This window comes from Rattus rattus, chromosome 4 (genome assembly GCF_011064425.1).
Source record: "Rattus rattus isolate New Zealand chromosome 4, Rrattus_CSIRO_v1, whole genome shotgun sequence".
Lineage (NCBI taxonomy): Eukaryota > Metazoa > Chordata > Mammalia > Rodentia > Muridae > Rattus > Rattus rattus.
This window is the reverse complement of record NC_046157.1, coordinates 5,385,561-5,409,082: the sequence shown is the minus strand read 5'-3', so window position 1 is coordinate 5,409,082 and position 23,522 is coordinate 5,385,561. Positions and strand designations below refer to the sequence as shown.

Here is a 23,522-nt window from a genome sequence, read left to right as displayed (position 1 = left end):
GTGGGTAAGGTCACTTGCTCTGCAGGCATGATGACCGGAGTTTAGATCTCAGCACCTATGTAAAAAGCTGGGGATGGTTGTAACCAAAGCTTTGGAGGAGGAGGAGGTAGAGACAGAAGGTTCTCAAGAGCCTAGATTAACTTGGGAGCTCTGCCTCAGTGAGAGGCCCTGCTTCAGGGCTGTAACGTGAGGAGAAACAAAGGAAGACTGACGTCCTTCTTTGTTCTCCTCATGGGCACTCACGTGTACTTACCACACATACACAACAAAACACAGAAATAAAAGAGTGCTTAACAGAAAAATCGACACACAGATGTCAGAATTAAAATGGTGAGTCTGGGAAGACTGAGGAAGGTAAGACAGAGAGACAGCTATATTAATCAGATAAGGTGTTGGCCAGAGGGTTGGAGAGATGGCTCAGTGGTTAAGAGCACTGACTACACTTTCAAAGGTCCGGAGTTCAAATCCCAGCAACCACATTGTGGCTCACAACCATCTGTAATGGAATCTGATGCTCTCTTCTGGGTTGTGTCTGAAGACAGCGGCAGTGTATTCATAAATAAATTAAAAAAAAAAAAAGATGTTGGTCAGAGTGCTGTGAGAAACAACAAAGCCAGTCTGAGGCAGACTGCAGTAAACTCTGGAGGAAAGAAGTACTCCTGAGAAGCAGGCACCCTGACCTTTCCCTTAGAGTAAGCCTCTCCACTGTCTGGGCAGTCACTCTTTTGCATCCAACTGTAACAGACTGCATTGTGGGTAAGGTCTCCAGGGGAAGGCTCGGTGAGAGGTGGCAGAGTGGCCCTGGGCAGCCAACACAGCAGGCAGCCTCAGGAGGGCCTATTGTCACTTTTTCTTGCCTGCTAAAAATGAATGCTTGCTTGTTCTACCTGTGCTGTGTGAATCTTTTCCCCTCTGGAGCCCAGATCTGAGATGGTCTCTGTAGTGGACGACGGCTTCCTTGACTACGTGACTAGGGAGGTGCCTAGCTTAGGAGGGACCTCTCTTTAGCGTAGAAAAACTTATTTCTCCATGAGACCATCTGATGTCCCACTGTAAGGGTCCATGATTCACCAAAGAATGAGACCCCAGACTCAAACAGTGTGTAAAAGCAAAGAGCGTTTTATTCTGCAGAAGTCTAACATGCTGGGGTCTCCCATCACCAGAATAGAGAGACACCCAAGTAACTTTGCAGGCCTGATTTAAAGGATATTAGGGAATTCCAGGGTAGGTGACCTCTATATTAATCTGTTGGGTCCATCTCTATAGACATTCCATTACCAGGGTGTGGGGGCTGGAAACTCCTGCTGACCGACCCATTGTTCTTGCCTCTGGCCTAGGGGTGAGGCAGCCTCTGAGGCCGAGACTTGCTTGGAATTGCCCAGTTCTTGGAAACAGAGATTTGACCTTAACTGCCAATTTGAAGCCTGTCATGGAATCAACCTAGCCTTCTCACTACCTCCTAGAATATTTTGATGTACATTACTGTAGGCATAATGTCTTTGTGCACTGTGTAAAGATTATACATTTTAAAAAAGATTTATTTATATGAGTACACTGTAGCTGTTTTCAGACACAACAGAAGAGGACGTCAGATCCCATTGCAGATGGTTGTGAGCCACTATGTGGTTGCTGGGACTTGAACTCAGGACCTCTGGAAGAGCAGTCAGTGCTCTTAACTGCGGAGCCATCTCTCCAGCCCAAAGGTTATACTTATATTATTAGTCTTGTGTCCCCATATCTATTTGCAATCCTTATTCTAAGAATCTCCTGTCCCAATGTTGTATAACATTGCTCAATTATTCCCTGATTGGTCAATAAAGCTAGCTGGTCGACCAATGACTAAGCAGAGGAGAGAATAGGGATGGACTTTCTCCTAGCAGGGGAGGAGAGTGATGAAGGTTGGGATTAGCCATGGGGAGTGTTTCCAGGAGATGCCATGAGAAAACAGCTCCAGGGGAGAAAGCCATGCAGTGCAAATACCTTGGTGATTTCAGATGGGAGGTGGCCAGATTAGCACAGAGGATAACAATAGATTAATAACGCTCAGTTGCTGTGCCCTTAAATGTTGTTAAATAATAGTCTTAATAATTTGCTAGCTAGTGAGGGTAAGAGAAAAACTGTAACACTTATAAGAAGACACTAACACATTATCTACAATGCCATACTGCTGCACCCCCACCCACCTAGACACTAATGATGATGTGACTTTACTATGTCATCCTCAACACCGGCTTCAGTCTCGCTGGGATGCATGAGATCTGAAAGTGTATAAGCTGCCAGCCCAGGAACCCATCAGTAAAGCTGGGAGGGGCAGGGTTGGGGTACGGGTGGTGATGGGGCACACTCCGGACTGCACTGTGCTCTCAACTTCTCCCTGTAGGAACAGCATGTAAGTCAGCTCTGTCCTTTAGATCCAGGCCCAATGAACCATTGAGGTACAATGATGGACGTCCCAAAGAACCAGCAATAGGAGTGTCTGTGGGAGTTGTCATGAGAGCGTGCACCTCCTTGATCTTTACTTCTGACAGCTTTCTATCGTAACAAAAATAAGTCAGACAGAAAAGACAAGGATCCACCCTATCCGGTTGAGTTTGCTAAGCAAGTACTTAGCTGTTGAACTATCTCCAGCTTTTGGCATGTCAGTTTCCAGGGAGAGGAGTAAGCCTCTAGGAAGAACACACAGGACACGTCCAATCGGATGCAAGGTTTTTTTCTCGGCGGCCACTCAGCCTGAGAACAAGGCTTGCTTGTGACTGTCCCAGGCCCAGCCATACTGTGAGGTGGAGGGGGGGCTCCTAAGGCCTGTACTCAGTAGCGATTAAGTGGCCTATTTTGAGAGGCAGCCCAGGTAAAGGAGAAGTCACCTCAAACTCCTCCTCGGACACATCAACCCAGGCCCGACTAAGCAGGGAGGCCGACCTTTTGAATCACTGAAATCATGCATGGCTAAGTCAACCAGCGTTTCTTTGCTGGGCAGTGGTAGTACACGCCTTTAATCCCAGCACTTGAGAGGCACAGGCAGAGAGACAGTTGGATCTCAGGGAGTTCAACCAGCCTGGTCTACAGTGAGTTCCAGGACTGCCAGGTCTCAAATATTCACAAAACAAAACAAAATCCCATTTCTTTTCTTGGGGCTCATGCCCAATAAATTAGGTTGGCCACTGTGATTACTTAAGGCCCATCAGAAGCCGATTCACACATTCATGTTAATATTTTGAACTTGAGAGAATCGAGAGTCAATTAGGAGACAAACCTCTGGCATTTCTATGAGAATTTTAAAAAGTGTGTGTGTGTGTGTGTGTGTGTGTGTGTGTGTGTGTTTGTGTGTGACATGTGTGCAGGAGCCAATGGAGACCAAAGAGGATCCCTTGGGTCTGGACTCAGAGGCAGTCTTTTTTTTTCCCCCCAGAGCTGAGGACCGAACCCAGGGCCTTGCGCTTGCTAGGCAAGCGCTCTACCACTGAGCTAAATCCCCAACCCCTCTCAGAGGCAGTCTTAAGCTGCCCTTGAAAGAGTTCTTCACTCCTAACGCATTTCTGAAGCCTCTGTGGGCAATTTTTAAAGATTTATTTAAGTATATTTATGTATATGACACTGTCATCTTCAGACACACCAGAAGAGGGCATCGGATCCCATTACAGATGATTATGAGCCACCATGCAGTTGCTGGGAATTGAACTCAGGACCTCTGGAACAGCAGTCGGTGTTCTTATCCTCTAAGCCATCTCTCCAGCTCTGTAGGCAATTTCTTACTGGGCTATCTGAGGTGGGAGGACACAGCCTAAGTGTGGGCAGTGCCAGTTCAGTGCTGGGTTCTGGACTAAGCCCAGGACAGATGGGACTGAGCAGTGGTAGGCACACGCTTTCCTCAGTTACTGTTACTGGGTTAGACCTCCGCCAGTGAAAGTTTATCAGTAGAAATTCAGCTGATAGCTGGGTATAGTGGCCCACACTTTTAATCCCAGCGCTTGGAAGGTAGAGGTAGGCAGATCCTCTGAGTTCAAGGTCAGCTTGATCTACAGAGTGAGTTCCAGGACAGCCAGAGCTACATAGCGAGATCCTGTCTCAAAGAAACAAATTCAGCTGATACCAGGCACGGTTGGGCATTCATATCATCCCAGTACTTGGGAGGCAGAGGCAGGGAAATCTTTTATGAGTTTGAGGTCATCCTGGGGGCTACAGAGTTCCAGGACAGCCAGGGCTAGGTTACAGAGTGAGACCCTGTCTCAAAACAAGCAAATAAACAATAAAATTAAGTTAAGTAAGTAAATAATTTGGCCAACGGGGACCAGGCTTAGTGCTTAGAAACCCAGTACCGGAGAGGTAAAGGAGGACTGTCATCAAGATCAAGGCCAGCCTCAGTTACTTGAGATCCTGTCTTCATAAACCAACACAACTGCTTCCCCAGAGAATGGTAGAACCCAGATCCTACAGCAATTGTGTCACAGACCTAGGTGGGGAGGAGGGACACATGGGAAGGGGAGAGAAGACTGGGATTTCTATGAAGTAGTGAGTGGTGGAGTAGGTCTAGTATAAAGCATCTGGGAAAAACTAGATGTGTGTGTGTGTGTGTGTGTGTGTGTGTGTGTGTGCGCGCGCGCGTGCGCGCGCGCGCACGCGCAGAAGGATCAGAAGAAAACATCTTTACAGCGGGAGAATCCAAGAGGAGGTTCTTCTGGGCCCGACAACACAAAGCAAGGGGTGTTTATTTTGACTGAGGAATCTGACTGAACGTAGTGGTTTCCAGTCACACAGTATTACAGGCCACAGCTCACTAAAAATCACTAAGGCAGAGCTGGTGCAAAGGTCCAGTGCATAGGGTGTTTCCTACCAAGTCTAATGACCTGAGGTCACCTGGGACCACAGAGTGGGGAGACCCAGCTCCTGCAAGCTGTGCTCTGACTGTATGTAGCAGGTGTAGGATGGCATGTGTGGACACATACACACATAAACACATGTACAGGGTGGCATGTTGTGGACACATACACGCATAAACACATGTACAGGGTGGCATGTGTGGACACATACACACACAAACACATGTACAGGGTGGCATGTGTGGACACATACACACACAAACACATGTACAGGGTGGCATGTGTGGACACATACACACATAAACACATGTACAAGTAAATGTAATTAAAAACTTAAAATCAGTAAAGCGAACAGGATGTGGTCCACATATCTGTAATCGTAGCATTTGGGAGGCAGAAGATGGGCTAGTAATTGTAAGGCCAGTCGAAGCTAAATAGTGAGGTTTGGGTTTAGTGGGCTACACTGAGACCTTGTCTGAAAACACTCAGTTGAGGCGGTGCTGGCAAGACGCATCCTGTTGCCTGCAGAGCCTAACAGTTTGTGAAGTCTGGCAGCAGGAGAATCAGACCTTCTGGTGCAGTGTAAATCCAGCCCACTATGCGGAGTCCTAGAAGGCTACCTAGGAGCTGTGGCTGTGGCTCCACCTGTCCAAGCTGGCGCCCATGTCTGCCACCAGGGCTGCCTTTCCTAATGGAGGAGCTCCTTCGGCCCTGAGCTGTGACTGTCAGCCAGATTCAGGGAATGACTCCATGGACACTGTAGGACTGAGTGAGAGCCTGCAGCCATTATTGCCCACTTATAGTTTAAAGACACCCGGTGACACCGGCAGACACTGAACTGTAGAGTGCCCTTCAGCAGGGGATGCGCTTCCCACCAGCAGAGGTCCTCTGTGGTAGACCACGGTATGAAGCCATGTGCTCTTGGTGACAGTCTAGCCCATGGCCATTCAAGAGCACACTTGACACCTGACCAAGAGCACCGATGTAAAAGGCCTCGGCAGATAACCTATCTGATCCAGCGGGAGGCTGATATCGTTGACATCCATTCTGTCTGTCTGCTTGGTCTCTGTGCCTGTGTGTGTGTGTGTGTGTGTGTGTGTGTGTGTGTGTGTGTGTGTGTGGTGTGTGTCCCTGAACATATACCTGCACAAGGTCAAGCCAAAGCCAGACACACGTCCAAACACACTTTAAGCCAAACAAAACCAAAGCCTAACAAGGACAAGAATCAATAAAGCACGAGGCTCACAACAAATAGTAATGATTATTATAATGGCTAGGCCTTGAGATACTAGAAACAGGAAGGCAAACATGAGGTGTATCTTAGCAACCACACCCCTCTCTGAACAGTGCACCTAGCAACCTAGGACTCACACTAGCACTAAGCCGTGCATACATCCGCTCTGGACACGCCCAGCTCAGTTTCCATTCAAACGCACTTCCAATAGATCTAGGTCCAGGGAAGGAGAACCGATCCAGCCTGGACTGCCTTGGGGTGCGTGAGCAGTAAGACGAAACTGTCTACGGGACAATCTTCCGCTTACCATCTTATGCCTGTGTATTACTGGGTGTGCACATGATTAGTCAAACGCACTATGGGAAGGGACACACGCAGTGGGCACAGGCTCATGCAGTCCAAGCTTGTCAGACAAAATAGAACCATATACCCTGGCAACCAAAATCCTCTGACTCCATAAGAGGCCATCAGGGCCTTTCCTTCTTCACTCATGTGACCCCCTGATCTCTGACTTTTCCTGTTGCTTTGCTTTAAATAAAATGTCCTTACTCCTTTTTGGGCTCTTATTTCATTCTTGAATAAAGATCCAAGAACCTGGAACCATCCCTCCCAGGCCATAAGGGACAAAGCCACAGTGGGAGTTTTGCTTGTATTACCTGTTTAGCAGTTAGTAGGGGCGCACGGTTATAATCTGACTGGTAAACTTGGATTGCATGAGCCTAGGCTCACTGTCCACGCCCCTTCCCACGATGCATTTGAGTTTAACCACGTGCACAGCCAACGTACAACTCTCCAATGCTGTTACTCCTGTTCTACCGATTGGGGGAAACAAGGTGTCGAGAAACTTAATATATTATCTTCTTACACCATCCTGGGCTCCTTAAAACAAATGGGAGGGGTAGGGAGGTAGCTCAGTTCTTAAAGTGCTCGTCTTACAAGCAAGACGACCTGGCGTGTGATCCCCAAAACCACAGAAGAGGCCCTGAACAGTCAGTCGCAGGAGCCTATGATCTGAGTGACGTTGGTTCCTGGAACCCTGCTGGCCAGCCAGTCTAGTTTATTTGGTAAAGTTCCAGGAGAGTGATGGACCCTGTCTCAAACAAAAGGTCAAAGGGCACCATGAATGATCTCCACGGGCATGCACTCACACACCCCACGTGTCTAGCAGCATACGTGCAAATGCATACCTACATGTGAGGAGCTAAAAGCCAAGAGCTGAGCATGAGGTGAAGCTCGTTGAGTACAGTGGTTGTGCAGCATCTCCCGTGCTGATGACCAATCCCTAGTGCTGGCACGGACGGGCTGAGGGCGTGGACTCCTATCCTGGGTTATCCTCAGCTACATTTGGCTTCCAGGGTATCTGGGCCCAGAGAACCTGGCTCTGAAAACCAGACCCACATAAAGGAAGAAGCAAACAAAAGTGAGGACCAGGGTGGTGGCACATGCCTGTAATCCTCTTGGGGGTGGGGGACAGGAAGAGTGAGTAATTAATAATTATTAATTATTGTGACTAATAATAATAATTATTTTTCTCAGCGATATAGCAAATCTGAGGTTAGCTGGGTTACCGGGGACTGGACTACAAAAAGCAAAGCAAAACAAAACAAAACCACCACAGTGGAGCTGGAGAGCTGGCTCAGCAATTAAGAACATCTCTTGTTCTCCAGCAGGCTAGAGTTTGTGGCAGCTCGTAACTAACTCCAGCTCCAGGGGATCTAATACTGTGTGGGCAAAACCATCCATGCACACAAATTTAAAGAGAGCCTCTCTCAAGCTCACACTCAGCAAGGATGGTGGTGCACACCTTTAATCCCAGAACTCCGGATCTCTGAGGCCAGCCTGGTCTATGGAGTGAGTTCCAGGACAGTCTGGGCTACACAGAGAAAACCTGTCTCAAAAAAACAAAAATAAACAAAACACTCCCCACTCCCCAAACACACACACAAGGAGTTCCAGAACTCACCTGACTCGAAGAGCTGTCGAGAGTGCAGCAGGCAGAGGGCGGTTTAACCTTTCTGCTCCATCCTGTTTCCCAGTCTACCTTCCAATCCCACATCTTGAATGCATCTACGTCACTTTAGGTACTCCCAGGAAACCCAACACAAACGGGCATAGAGAGGAAGAAGCAAGCTGGTGTCTAGCTTTCAAGAGTCCAGGCAGAGCAAGAATTTCAGGGTTTTTGGGGGAGGGGACAGGGTCTGTAGCCAGGTTGGCCTTAAAGTCACTAAGATCTGCCTGCTCCTACCTTCCAATGCTCAACTTCTCACCTGTGTGCCTGTGCATGTCATGACATACATACGCAGGTCAGAGGACAATAAGGGAAACTTTCCACATCTTACTTGTATCTGGGGATTAAACTCAGGTCTTTAAGCTTCATGGCTAGTACCTTGCCTGAACAGAACCATCTCCCCAGCTCCAGAACTATGATCTCTCTTTCTTTCAATTCAGGGTCTATGTATCCCTGGCTGTCCTAAAACTCAACTCTGTATACAGATTAGGCTGGTCTCAAACTCAGACACCCACCTTCCTCTGCTCCTTGAGTGCTGGGGTTAAAGGTGTGTGCTGTCACCACCCAAGAACTACAGTCTATGGAAAGCATAAGAAATGGGGAGAAAAAGTCAACAAGCTGAATTGGGGGAGGGGCACACTTGAGAGCTACCCATTACTCTAGGTTCAAGGCCTCCAATGAAAGAAGTGATTCTTTCACAGTCTGGGTCCACTCTGCCTGCATTTCAAAAGCCTGTGGATCCTCAAGCCTAGTGGAGAGCTAGGCTCTAAGCTATACTTGGCCTGGAAGCCAGAAACTAGCAAAATGTCCGCTAGATCTCAAGACAGGAATAGCACATGAAGTGAACAACTTGTCAACTGGCCTTGCAAGAACTGTGCTGAGGAACTCATGACTTCTGAGGACAGTCAAGTCACCCACGTGCTGCTGGTGAGTAGTCAGGCCGAGAGAGGCAGTGTCCAGAATGTTAGTGAAGACTGCAGCCTAAGGCCACTCGCCGACCGGCCACTGACCCACTCAAGACCTGACGCAGGCACAACAGCTCCAGGATAAGCCGATAGTCTGCTTCCCAGCCCAGTCAGCCAGTTAGCAGTGGTTGTTGCGAGACTCCCCCCAGTGCAGCGGTGCTTCCGTCTTGTGTTTTCTGACTAGGACTGGCTGGCACCACCATCTTTCCTCACCTCTGGACCACCAGAGTCACTGTCATCTCACCTCCAGCGCTCGAGCAGCACAGCGAGGTTTACCTCACTGTACACCTGACCATGTCACGGGTCACAGGACTGCAGTCACCGAGTGCCATCTCCTTTCTGGGAGGCTCTAGCACAGAAGGGAACATGTGTGCCTGCAGCTTTCCTTTAAGCCCAGACTGGCCCATGACTAGTTAGAAATGTCTTCTTTCCCCAGTCCTTACCGTCAGCTTGGGCACACAGTAAGCCCATGCTGAGTATTTTCTACGCTGTGTGGTGGTCAGGCCTTCGCAGTGCCACGCAGAACCAGGGGTGGGGTGGGGGGGATGGTTTGCCTCACTTAGTTCTGCTGTGGCTGAAGTGGGAATTTGGAGACTTGGGTCATGATGATGTTTTGCTAAAGCGGACATGTGAAAGGATGAAGCAGACACAGGCGAGGGGTAGTTTTGTTGAAGTAGACTCATGGGAAGACGAGATATTTAGAAAGAATGTAAATATGACCCGGACAGTGGGACGAGGGTCATGCTTTGGTTCGCCTTGTCGGGACTCTGTAGAGTTCTTGCCAGAGAACTCCTCATGCTATGCAGTGGCATCCTGCTGCTCCCTCAGACTCAGGCTGATCAGTGGGGACTGGAAGTTTACTCTAAACAAGCTGCCATTGTTGGTCTGCGTGTGGTGTCTGCTGAGTACCTGGAATGAAGCTGCTGATTTGTGTTTGGTGGTTTGCTAGTAGACTGAACTGCTGATATCCTGACTTCACCCCTAAACAGGCCCACTCCCCCTGTGTCCTAATAACCTTTCTTTTCACTACCTCTGGTGGGTGGTGGGCTAGAAGATTAAGGCGATTAAGAACTCTTATTAAAGGCTTTGAAAAAATCAAAGACTAACATGGTCCCTTCTACTGATACTAGTATGTGCTGAGCCTTTCCTCATACCACCTCGACTTTCAATGCTCTTGGTGCTCAAAGCTTTTCCAGGGACCTTAAGCATCAGCAAGACTCCTAGTGGGCTTGCCGGCTAGGATGGATTCAGGGACTGAGCTCACAAGACTGGCAGGCATTGGGCCACTGGTTCCCCAAGTTGGAGAATTACCTGTCTGAAAAACCTCAAATCACTGGTGAGGTACAAAGCCATGCACAGGGATCACGGCTGAGGCACAGAGCCATGCACAGGGATCACGGCATTCTTAGGGCGATCTAGTTGAAGGGAATAGGTCCTAGGTGCACACTGTAGGAAGTGAGAGATCTCTCTTCTAAACTGCTGTATTGGCACATTCCCCATCCCCCACCACGTTTCGTCCCACTGTAAGCACATGAGTCACACAGTCAAGTCTCTAAAACCATGAGACAACAGAACCCTTTCCTTGTTTTGTTTTGTTTTTTTGTTTTGTTTTTTTTTTTAGTAAGGAACTGTTACATTCAAGGCTAGCTCACACATCCTCCCTTACCTCACAGTCCTCTCTTCTCAAACCACTAAAACACAACATTCAGCATAGCTCAGAGAAGGTCTGGGGTTGAGACTCATGACTACAATCTCCAGTTGGATGAGATAATTCCTGTGTTGACTCCATTTTAGTGTCTTCTACATACTGATAAATTATAGCAGCTAAGTCCTTGAGAACTAACTTACAAGCCAGACTCCTGTTAGACCTCTCTCTTCCCTCTTTTGTAAGAGAGACAGGCCTCACAGGTCAGGCTACTCTCTTAAACGGATCCAAATGAGGCTCCGGCTTCAACCTCCAGTGCCTGGGAGCACAGGCACATGCCACTGCATGTGTCTCCCTCTCTCACAAGTCTGCTCAATTTGAAAAGAATGAAGTGCCCTATTTTTTTTTTTTTTCCAGTTAGACAATCTTCTACTTCCCAGGCTGCTTCTCATGGTTGAGGTTAAAAAAACCAAACCAAACCAAAACAAAAAACCCAGAACATTAAACCACTAATGCAAACTGGGAACAACAATAGTTTCTCTTGAGCCGTACAGTCCAGATTACAGAAATGCGAGGCAGGGTCAGAGCCCCTGGGAAGCAGCTGGGTGGGCCAGAGTGCACGGCAGTTCAAACCCCCATGCAGCAGGGGCTGAGGCAGCAGAGCCCACCACCCCTCAGCTGAGGCCAGATCCAGGCTGGGGAATGAGCACCAGAGCCATCCCAACCTGACACCTTCCCCATTCCTCCAGCTCAAGCCCACCTAAGGGACAGGAGAGGACATCTCCCAACACGAGGAGCCTGGACTGCTCCTGCTTTGTCTGGATGACTGACAGTCACATCACAGGAACATACAGAGAGCCCAGAACCTAGAGCAGAAAACCACGGCAAGCCCTGCCGGTGAATGAGCAGAGGCAGAAGAGATCCAGGAGGGTATTTAATTTACATAGCAGCCACGTGGGGCCTGTCAAGCTGGGCAGTGGGGTACTTATAACCCCAGATGGCATCCCCTATCCTTTTCCTTCAGGACTGTCTTCACAGGCCCTTGGATAGGTCGCCCCACATTGTGCAGAGGATGCTCCAGTTGAAAGGAGGAGAGAAATCTGGGAAATAAGGCTGTCCCCAAGCGGGGAAAGTCCTAAACCTGGAGTTGGTTGCCTACATGGTAGCTCAGGGGTCTTGCAAAAACCAGTCCACATCCTAGGCACAGTTCTTACTCAGCTGGGCCTTCAGAGGAAGCCCTCCCGGCGGAACTGTTCTTGGAGGAGGGCTCGGTACTGGTCAAATCCTCCCTCGACCCGAGTGACACTGCCTTTCTCGCACACCCACAGCTCCTTGCACACCAGTCGGATGAAGCGCTCGTCATGAGATACCAGAACCACACCACCCTGCAAGGCAGAACAGAAGTGCTCAAGGGATAAGACATCAAGGGGCGCAGAAGCCTAGGGAGGAAGAGTCAGGCCAGAACATGCTCACCCTGAAGTTGTTGAGAGCAAGGCCCAGAGCTTCAATTGTCTCCATGTCCAGGTGGTTTGTGGGTTCATCCAGAATATAGAAGTTAGGGCTGGAAGGGAGAACACGTTATAAGATGGTAGAAAACGATTCTTATGGCACAAAGAAGAAAGAATCATTTTGTACTGGGCAAGAAGGGGAAATGAGGAGGCGAGACCCCCACCCTGCACCCCAGATAGACTCACCAAGGCATGGTCATCTGGGCAAAGGCTACCCGGCTCTTCTGGCCCCCAGACAGGCTCGCAACAGGGCGCATGGCCAGCTCCCCGGAGATACCATACCGGCCCAACTGGTGACGATATTCCTCTTCAGGTCGCCCTGGAAAAGGCCCCGACATCGGGTGAGCTCTCGACCCAACTGGTTTGCTCCTTCCTGGTTCTCCTTCTCAATGCCTTAGGGAGACTGACCCAGACAGGCCTAGCTGCAAGGATCAGCAAGCTTGTACACCTGCTGCAAACTGTACTGACATACCAGGAAATTTTCGAGCCAGGAGTTCCACAGCACTGACATTCAAGTCTAGCTGCTCCACGTGGTGCTGGCTGAAATAGCCTATCTTCAGATTCCTGCAGACAAAAATAAAGCAGGAAGCACAACTGTGGAGCAGTACAGGCAGCTGAGTGTGCGTGTGCGTGTGTTCATTGATTGGGTCAGGGGATCCATTACCTGTGGGCATGCCTGATACCCCGAACAGGAGCCAGGTCCCCCATGAGCAGCTTCAGCATAGTGGATTTCCCAGCCCCATTCTCCCCGACCTGTAGGAAGCGTGAGCTGTTTAGTGAGTGTGCATGCAGATGCAGGGGCACAGGAGGGAGGGAGTAAGAGGAGCCCTGGGCAACCCCGGGCTTATAAACAGAAAGCTCTAAGGAACCAGAGGAACTGGGGACGGAACCTGTCCCTCTAATTTGGCAGAAGGTACTTTTTATTTGCTATCTCTCCAGCCTTTATCTCCCTTCTGAGGAAAAGGAAATCTCCCTAAAACCAAGCTTAAAAACCCCATGAGCTTTATAGCCTATGTTCTTGCTTTAATCTCTCATGACTGTCACAATTCAGAACCAGAAACAGTTAAGAGTTTGAACATATAGAGTAAATTACTGCTTGCTCTATATATTTACAAAGTGCCACATGCCAGGTATGAGACCACAGAGAACGCAGCCATGGAAGTGTGAGTGCCTGTGTCTAGGCCCCGCCCACTTTGTACTTCTTTGTACTCTTGCTTCTACTGTGTCAGGATTGGCCCAATTCACGCCTGTTCAGGAAGACAACTCCAAGGACACTCAACAGAACAGGAGAAGAGCAGCCATACCACGCAGATGCGGGACTCGAGATCAGCAGAGACAGACAGGCGGCTGAAGATGATGTGCTTAGGGTCGTAGTAGAAATCCACCTCATCCAGCTGCAGGATTGGCGGTGAGAACTTCTCAAAGCCATCAGGGAACCTATAGGAGGTGCAAGGGTGGAGTGTGCAGGCAGCCAGAAGTGCCAGCTCCCCATCAGCTCCCCGGCTTAGCACTCACTTCAACACCACCTCCGACTCCTTGTCCACCGGCTTTAGTTCAGGTCTGAGAGGAGAGACGGAGAGAGGATTATTTTAACAAGACATCAAAGCAGAAAGGAGAACACTTGGGTAGAGAAGGGAGACAGGAAGATGAGGGGGAAGGGTCAAGATGTATGGAACTAAAATGTATGGACTAAACTAAAAGATGTATAGAAAAGACACAAGGAAGCCTGATACTTATTAAGCTAATTTAAAAAATAAAGTTTGAGCTGGGCAGTGGCAGTTCACACCTTTAACCCAGTACTCAGAAAGCAGAGGGATCTCTGGGTTCAAGGTCATCCTGGACTAAAGATTGAATCCAGGGCTATCAAGTCAGAAAAAAAAAAAAAAGAAAAAGAAAAAAGCATCAGCAGAAGCACCCTGTGCGTGTGGTGGCTACAACTGCTCCAAGAACCTACAGGTTATAAGGGAAAGTCCCAGTGCCAGGGCTGGGCTACCTCCCTACAAGGTAATGGTCAGGAAACACCGAAACACCGGCAAGAGTTAGCTTAGAGAACAAAGTGTCCAGGACCATATTTCTCTCTCTCCAGGACACACACACACACACACACACACACACACACACACACACACACACACACACTCTCTCTCTCAGGTTATGGCACAGAGAAAGCTAGACAGAACTGAGATGTAGCTCCTGCTGGCCAGCCCTGGTGCTGGGAGGTGCTCAGCAGGCTGATGGAGGGAGAACAGCCACCAACAGTCTGCCTGAGCCATGGATTTGTATGCTACAGCACTGTCTGGTCGGGCCGGGTGTGCCCACCTACACGTCTATTACAGGATAATCAACTGCTGCCAGACTGGAACTGAGGCCTGCTCCACAGAGGGACTTGCATGTGTACTGTAAGTCAGGCCCCGGCGGGCGGAGGTTAGAGCTGTTTGTTAAGTCATCACCACGTGACCACCAACTGCCTTCTAAATAACTACGTTTATCCCCACAGGTTGGTCAGCTGCACTGAGGAGCAGTAACTGCAGAGACTCCTAACTTGTCAAAGTGCTGGTGACGAGTGACTACTGAGTGCAGTCACAAACAGGATGTAGCACTGCCTCAAGGGCTCAGGGAACGTGGCAGAGACGGCAGAAGGAACGAGAGCTAGAGCGTGGGCTGGAGGGCTCTGAACAGTCCTCTGTGCATGACCCGGCCGTGGCGCTCACTCAGAGCTGCTGGGGTTAGTACAGTGGATCTGCTTGGGACGGGGCCTGTCCTGAAGGGCTGAGCTCATGAGCTCCTCCTACCACTTTATAGGCAATTAGCGGTTGCTAGGGAGGGAGAGACATTTTCCTCAGTAGTGTAGCCACTAGCGATCTTCTGCAAATAACACCTTACCCATACTCTTGTAAGAAGTCCTAATGAAGTTAACATCATGACAAAGTCCATCACACACACACACACACACACACACACACACACACACACACACACACACTAATAAAATCAGTAAAACAATTAACTTTATATTGAATGTGATAACATAACTCACAATTCTACCACTTAGGAGGCTGAAGCCAGCCTACGTAAATGTTTTGTGTTATGTAGGGAGACCCTGACTCAACAAAATGACAAAAATTAACAAAACTTAAAAAAAATCTGTTCCTCTTACACAAGTAAATTCTTGGAGAAAACTCAGACTTGCGTGTCCTCATCTGGTGATACTCGATATATTCTTCTGCTACACTATCTGTTAAGAAAGAACCATCTTTTTTGCAGCTAAACAAAACAAAGCAAAACAAAGAACCATAATCTTGGGCTAGAGAGATGGCTCTGTGGTTACGAACACTGGCCAATCTTCCAAAGGACCCAGGTTCAACTTCCAGCACCCACACGACAGCTCACAGCTGTCTGTAACTCCAGCTCCCAGGATCTGACACCCACGCAGACAGACATCCATGCAGGCAAAACACCAACCATAAAATAAATAAATTCCTATGCAAACGTAAGCTGGGTGTGGTGGTGCGTGCTTTCCCTGCTCACGCCTGGGGCAGAAGTAGGCAGACCGCCAGAGTTCAAGGCTTTACACAGCAAGCGCCTGACTACCGAAGACTCTATATGGAGTGCGTAGTTCCCAATAAAACATCATAAAAATGGTAAGTAATAAAAATAAAAATACATGTAAATTTAAAAACTCTTTTCATTTATATGTGTATGGGTGTTCTGCATGTTTGTGTTTGTGTGACCACATGTATGCAGTGCCCGTGAGGTCAGAACAGGGTGTCAGTCCCTTTGCACGGGAACTACAGCCAGCTGTGAAATGCCATGTGGGTGCTGGGGACCAGAGCCAGCTCTTCGGCAGAGCAGCTTTCTCTGACGGCTGGGACAGCCCTTCCATGCTACAACAGCTGTAATGGCATCTATTTGCCCAGTGTGGTAACACACACCTTTAACGTAGCCCTTGGGAGGCAAAGCAAATGGATCTCTAGGAGTTTGAGACCAGTCTGATCTACACAGAAAATTCTGGTCAGCTAGGGCTATTGGTGAGACTGTCTCAAAGCAAAAAGCCAGAAAACGTTACATTTATGTTTCATACGTGTCTGCCTGTGTGCACACGTGGAGGTCAGAGGACGGCATGCAGGAGCTGGTTCCCTCTTCCTCCATGAGTCCTGGGGTGAAATCTGGACGTTAGGTTTGCTGGCAGGCCTCCTGTCTGAATGGTTTCCCAATTAAAAAAAATCCCATCTTTCAACAGATTTTTAAAAACTGTTAAGCTTGTGTTATTAACTGCGTGTTGTACATGTGATGACTTACTGCATTGCCTGAGCTGGCCTTGAACTTGAAATCCTTGGAGTTTAGTCTTCCCTAGTGTGGAGACGACAGGTCTGAGGCCCCAGCCCCAGCTGCCAGTCTTTTTGGGGAGCTTTTGCCCTTCACATACAGTGACAAACGCTTCCATGTCAGAGTAGGAAGCCTTATGAACTTAATCTCTCTCCCAGGGCTTCTAGAGCGATTCCTCTGAGAGTAAACCCTCATTGAGACACTTCATTAGTCATGGGACTGTGTATCAGGACTATGACCTGTGTTGCTTTTCATCACCAGGACAGCAGAGACTGCGAGAGTTAACAAGTGCTGGCACAGACACGGAACATGTCAGTTCCCACAGGCATGTAAAACAATGTGTCTGTTTTAAAACAGTCTGGCAAGTCAAAGGTGGTGGTAGTGATGCCAGCATGTGGGAAGCAGGCACACCTGGAGCTCAAGGCTAGCCTGGGCTACAAAGTGAGGGACTGTCTCAACCTAAAAACAAAATGACTGGTCTGGACTCGCAAGCACACAGATCGGTTCTTTCTGCGCTGCACCCAACTATTCTATCCAGCCAGACTTCCCAGTCCTTTCCAGAGTCTATCATCAACCCTCATCAAAGAAACTTCTCTTTGCAGCAGAAACCATTACAGAAAACCACAGCCAATCAAAACGCAGACTCATGGAACCCAGTCACAATGGACATATTCCACAAAACACTACAGCACCTAAAGCTCAGGGAACCTTTAGGAAGAAGGGGTGGAAAGATTCTCAGAGCCAGAGGATCAGTGAGAGTTCTGTGAGATTGTGCTTCCTAGCATTGTTGGAAGCTACACCCATAGAGTCTCACCAACGTGACTGCCCAGACATGAGCTGAGTAAGATGATGCCAGGTGTGTGTGTGTGTGTGTGTGTGTGTGTGTGTGTGTGTGTGTGAACATGTGAACATGTGCATGTGTGTGTGAGCATGTGTGTGTGTGTGAGCATGTGTGTGTGTGTGCATGAGCATGTGTGTGTGTGTGTGTGTGAGCATGTGTGTGTGAACATGTGAGCATGTGTGTGAGCATGTGTGTGTGAGCATGTGAGCATGTGTGTGTGTGTGTGTGTGCATGCGTGTGTATGTGAGAGAGCATGTGTGTGTAAGTGGGTGGGTGCGGAGGGACACGAGGCCTCAACCCTATATAACCAAGGAATACTGAGAGCAGGAGGAGGGAGTCTCTCTCAGGACAGAGCACACCAGCAGTTGGTACCCAACACCAAATAGTCAGCCCTGAAAACACACATATGAGAAACATTATACAGACTGAACAAGTTATATTCAGAAATATATTCATACATGTACCCAGCAATTAATTAAAAAAAAGGCTATAAACTGAAAAAAAAAAAAAGAGGAAGGATTTGAAAGGAGGAAAGGGAGAAATGATGTAACTGTGTCTCTAAAAAAATTCATAAAAAAAAAAAAAAAATCCAAAACTCTGTCTCAAGCGAATAAACCCAGCCTGCAGATCCTTAAAAAGTTAAACATTGGGGCTGGGGATTTAGCTCAGTGGTAGAGCGCTTACCTAGGGAAGCGCAAGGCCCTGGGTTCGGTCCCCAGCTCGAAAAAAGAACCAAAAAAAAAAAAAAAAAAATAAACATTACTCAAATCCGTAATTCTAGCACCTGGGAGGCAAAGACAGGAAGGATGTGAGTTCAGGGCCAGCCTGGCCTAAAGTGGGTTCCAGGCTGGCCAGGGCTACACAGAGAAATTGTTTTAACATCACTACCAAAACCCCTCAAAAGTGAAATTACTATGTAAACCGGCAAATCCCTTCCTAGAAATGTACCCAAGTAAAACTAACCCCGGTGTCTGCTTAGCGACTTGTACACAGGGGCTGGAGAGACGGCGGGGATTCAAGAGCACCTACTGCTCTCCAAGAGGGCCCAGCCTTGGTTCTACCCCTGCATAGTTGCTTACAGCCACCTATTAACTCCAGTTACTGGGGACTCAGCTCCCATTTCTGGCACTTCACTCACACACTCACACACACACACACACACACACACACACACACACACACACTTTACATACATGCAGGCAAAACACTCATACACATACAATATTTTTAAAAAACAAAACCCAAAAACCTTGTACGCACATGTCCCAGTAGGCCAGCTGTGGGGACTCACATCTGTAAGCTCAGTCCTTAGGAGGCTGAGGCAGGAGGACTGTTGTGAACTACAGTGAGTAGAGGTTACAGATGGAGACCTGCTCTCAATGCCAACACCCCTGGAGAGTTCATAGTATCATTCATTACTCCTAAGAAGCAAAATATTGGGATAACCCAATGTTCATCACCCGACTCAATAGACACGATGTGTCAGATTCGTGGGATGGAGCAGTATTCCATCCCAAGAGGAAATGATGCCAACACTACAACATGGATGGCCCTAGAGAACACGACAGTAGAGGAGCTCGACCAGCGTGAGACTTAGTCTGCACTGGGCCCTAAGTTTACTCCTCAGTATGAGGAGGACAAAAAGACAAGACCAACAAACACACAGAGACAGATAACACATTTGACCTTGTGGATGCCTATGAGATTAGTGTAACATACTCTGCGTCCATGTTGCAGCAACAGCTGGCTGCTGGCTACGGGAGACACAGGACGGAAGGATAAAGGGCAGTTTACAACATACAGGAGGAATGAAGAGAAGTCAGCGTCCGGTCAAGGACTCAGTACTCACAGCTTCTCCAGCATCTTCAGTTTACTCTGCACTTGGGAGGCTCTGTTTGCATTGTACCGGAAGCGGTCAATGAAAACCTACAGGAGGAGTGGGCACTGATCAAGGTCCCTCACCACCACTGTCTCTGGTACCCAGGGCTGGGACCGAGCCCCGCCTCCCCAGCACACCTGGATGTGCTGTCGATACTGCTGCTGTGCCTCGTACTCGCGCTGCTGGTTGAGTAGCCGCTCCTGCTTGCTCTTGATGAAGGTCTCAAAGTCCCCTCGGTAACCATCTAGCCGTTGGCTGTGCAAGTGGATGATGTCTGTGGCAATGGCATTCAGGAAGTTGCGGTCATGAGAGACAACTAGGATAGTGGAGGGCCACGTCTGAGGAATAACAGGATGTCAGGCTGTTTGGAGGGGTAACTAGCCCCCAGTGTCGGGGAGGCAGCCTTCCTCCAGGCCCACTGCAGAGCCCTCCCATACTCACCTGCAGGTAGTTCTCCAGCCACAGGATGGCCCTGACATCCAGCATGTTGGTGGGTTCTGGAGAGGAAGCAGGGAAACACATACTTGGTGACACAGGGCTGGAGAAGCAGGAACAAGGACACTATCACCCATGTCTAGCTCCTCAGTCAGTGTAACTCCTTCAAACTCACCGTCTAACAGCAGAAGGTCTGGCCTATGGGAAAAGAATACAGGGCGTGAGGTTTCAGGAGATGCTAACGCATCCCAGCGTGTTCCAGTCACATTCTCAGGCTGGCGACTCACCTGGCAAAGAGAGCCCGGGCCAAGGCCAATCTCATCCTCCAGCCGCCAGAGAACTCCCTGATGACAACAGACCCACATTAGCCTGGTGTTCACCGCCAGCCGGGGCGGGGCAGAGCTGGAAGCCAAGGACGGAGGAGCTCACTCACCTGGTAGGCTGCTGCTGCATTTTAGGGGTGAAGCCAAGGCCCGCGAGAATGACTGATGCTCTGGGAAGGAGAATTTGGAGAATCCAGTTGGAACAGGTCAGATGAGGGAGTAGCTAACTACGGGAGACCAAGTGGGGCTTTAACTACCTGGCAGGTGCCTTGTCTGCCTCAATCTCCTCCAGCTTCGTGTAGACTTCCGCCAGCAGTGCGGCCTCTGAACCCTCTGCCCTGGGAAGGAAAAAGACCCAACCAGCTCGTGTGAACGTAGTGTAAGCAGGTGTCCTGCATTCCCTGGGTTGAAGATCAGGGACAGTTAGGGGTTTATAGTTCTGTAGGTCAAATTCCAAGTTCTGCTGCTCACTAGGGAGGTCACGTGAATTATGGAGACGCTACCTAAGGGACAGAGTCTTAGTCAGGGTTTCTATTGTTGTGATGAGAGACACACGACCAAAAGCAACTTCGGGAGGAAAGGGTTCATCCCAGCTTGTAACTTCAGGCCACACTCCATCACTGAGGAAAGTCAGGGCAGGAGTTGAAACGGAGCCACAGAGGAACGCCGCTTACTGACTTGCTCAGCCTGCTTTCTTATTGAACCCGGGACCAGGAGCCTGATGGCACTGTGCCTACAGTGAGCTGGGTCCTCCCACATCAATCACCAATTAAGAAAATGCAACGCAGGCCTGCCCCCGGGCCAGCCTATGAAGGCATCGTCTCAATTAAAGTGCCTCTTCCCAAATAACTCTCACTTGTGTCGAGTTAACACAAACCAAGCAGGACAGGAGCTACTACTTGTACCCTCTAGCCTTAAGCCTTCACCTGCCAGCAGCAATCTTGAGGCTGAGACCCCGTTCCTGCCGTAGCAGGTCCTCTCGTATGGTGTCACTTTCCAGCACACTCTGCAGGGCAGGGGTGTCATCTCCAGCAACTTCCTGCTCTACATGCAGTAGGGAAATGTGGGCTGGCACTCGCAAGCTCCGGGTGGCCAGCATCTTCAGCAATGTCGTCTTCCCCAGACCATTGCGTCCCACTAGCCCGTAGCGTCGGCCCCATGCCAAGTTCACATCTGCTCCGGCCAGCAGGACCCTGAGGGGTGGTAGAGAAGAGATGAACAATAGTCCAGGAACAGAAGCAAAGGAACTTTAACACTGTTTCAGTCTCACTGCTCCCAGGTTCTCCTTTAGTGAGAAAGATCCTGTCACCAGCCGTTCCCTCACCTGTCACCAAAAGAGACATCGAAGTTCTCAATGCGCACATCATAGGACTTGTTCTTGCCAGATGATTCCAACCGACTCTCTTTTCGGCTGCCTGCCTGGCTAGCTGATGCCTCCTCCAAGACTCTTTAAAAAGAGAAACGGACGGTTTGAAGGGCTTCTGGAAGTCCTTCAATACCAGAACCTGTCCTGCTTCCTTCCTGCTTAGACCCCTTCTTTCAAACTCACAGGGGGCCGCTGGTCTTCAGCGTTTCCTTCTCTGAACGCTTCTCCTGCTTTGCCTTCAGTCGAGCTTCGGCCTTCTCTAGTTTCTTTGCATTTACTGTCTGAGTGAGTTCCAAACACAGCCAGTTTATACTAGGGTACGGGTTCAGAAAGGAACTCCCGAAATCACATCAAACGAACACTAAAACTTACCCATGATGATACATAAGAAAACACGCAGGCAAAGACACACCAGAAATCTCACCCAAAAAAATAAACCCACTATTCAGTAGATGGTGACCTCTCACACCCACCACAGCCCCCTTCCCACTTCTCCTCCTCACCGAGGACTGTTCCCTCTTTAGCAGTCCTGGAAGCTTGGTGTCACAGTCTGTAAGTGATAAGAAAAGCAGTCACCTTCTCCGTGAGAGAAGGGGATGAAGACTTTGAGAGACTAACAAGAACCAGGAACAGTCTTAATGATAATATTATAACACTGGACTAGATGGTTATCTGCCTTGAGGCTGATATACCTTTAAGACCATGCTGTTGGTTAAGGCACAACACTGGCAAAACCAAATCTGTTAGCTTCAAGGCCTCTATGCCTCCTACTACCAACAACAGCTTGGAGAGCCCTCCAACCCCTATTCTCTACAGGCTTTTATGTTCACAAGGATACCACTAGCTCCTACAAGCCTTGTTGAAGAAGAGACGGAGGGACCTGCGCTGCGACGAGGTGGCTGGGGTTGGAAGGCAGAAAGCAGCTAGTTCAAGCTCCCCTCACTCTCACCGTAGTTTTCCATTATCTTCGACAACTGGATGGGGGCGTCCAGTAGCACCTGGTTGTTTCCCTGGTTCTGCGGTTCAGCCCTACGGGGGTGGAGAAAACGGAGTCAGTTGGGAGAAAAGATTTACAGCCTTCAGACCTTCCCCCTTGTTTGTACTCCATTCTCCTCCCTTTGCCCATCAACTCCATTCCCTTGGCACCTACAGGCGTAGAGTGTTGTACATGCGCTGACAGACAGCCCTAATGCCCGCGTCATCCTTGCTGTCCCCCGACACTTCTTGCAAGAGTTCTCCGACAGCTTCCACCAGGTCATCCACAGACTCGAAATCCGCGCTGCCACTGTGCAAAACACCTGGGCCGGGTACCGCAGAGTAAGACAGACACCGGGTAGGACGGATATAGGAGCAATTTCAGTGACTGTACAGCTCACTCGGGGCTCCAAACCCCACTGGCCCTCAAGATAAGAGGTCACGCAGAGGAGAGCCCAGATAGCGGTCTGCTGTACTGTCTGCCCTCAGTCTTCCCCCATGACCTCCACTTTGACCTCCCCAGGCAGTTAATTCAGTTTAGCTCACCAGTCACGTAGTCGAAGACCTGCCCGTCAATTTCTGGGAACTCGCTCCGCAGGATATCGGCGCAAGTCGCCATGTTCACTCGGGATCCAGCCTGCGCAGTCGTGGTGAGACGTAGGCCTAGGACCGCCTCCTTATCCTTCCTCCCTACCCCGAAATCGCACCCTTCGTCCCAAGGAGCATGCGCACGGATGACGTAAGAAAGCAGAGGCTGCGTGAGCCCAGAGGCCGGCCTAGAGGAACCGGACGCAAGCGCCGCGGAGTCCAGCAGGCGTGGCAGGGTCTACGCCTGCGCAGTTCCAGTTTTACGTATACGTTAACCACCTGTAAGGGTTTTCGCTGTCTTCTGCAAAGTGGAGGTTGTATCGAGGGGCGTGGTAGAGTCGCCCGAGGTTTATCATAGCGGGGAGCACAGGAGGTGCTGCAAGGGGAGTCCCGCCTAGACTCAGGGTATCGTGGGAGAGAGCTGCTTTGCAGCTTGGAGACTTTCCCCGCAGGCGCGTGCCGCTGCTCGCCCACCAAGTCCTTTAGTCCTCGGCATTTTGCTGACTCACGCCAGCTCTCGAAACTCAGTCCGCAGTCTATCGGTTTCATTTAGTCCTGCTAGTTGAATCAGCTTGGTGAGGACCAACCTTCCCCTTGCCCCTTTGCCCTGTC

General features: G+C 49.4%; 1 protein-coding gene across 2 annotated transcripts; it reads right to left on the bottom strand.

Moving 5' to 3' along the window:
• Window positions 1-11,299: 11,299 nt before the first annotated feature.
• Window positions 11,300-23,023, bottom strand: Abcf3 (ATP binding cassette subfamily F member 3). Of its 2 annotated transcripts, XM_032899954.1 has the most exons (21): window positions 22,869-23,023; window positions 22,498-22,645; window positions 22,297-22,376; window positions 21,851-21,897; window positions 21,531-21,628; window positions 21,306-21,428; window positions 20,908-21,174; window positions 20,239-20,319; window positions 20,092-20,151; window positions 19,946-20,002; window positions 19,834-19,856; window positions 19,665-19,720; window positions 19,361-19,561; window positions 19,194-19,270; window positions 13,693-13,737; window positions 13,482-13,614; window positions 12,842-12,930; window positions 12,650-12,741; window positions 12,364-12,496; window positions 12,143-12,230; window positions 11,300-12,054 (listed from the first exon to the last, which is right to left on the bottom strand). In XM_032899954.1, exons 1-21 carry the CDS (start codon window positions 22,939-22,941, stop codon window positions 11,896-11,898), a joined length of 2,130 nt encoding a protein of 709 aa, XP_032755845.1. In that variant the 5' UTR covers window positions 22,942-23,023; the 3' UTR covers window positions 11,300-11,895. The 2 variants fall into 2 exon arrangements, with proteins under 2 accessions (XP_032755845.1, XP_032755846.1); XM_032899955.1 differs by lacking the exons at window positions 21,306-21,428; window positions 21,531-21,628; window positions 21,851-21,897; ... (1 more) ...; window positions 22,498-22,645; window positions 22,869-23,023 and having other exon boundaries at window positions 20,239-20,344; window positions 20,908-21,007.
• Between the last annotated feature and the right edge of the window lie 499 nt (window positions 23,024-23,522).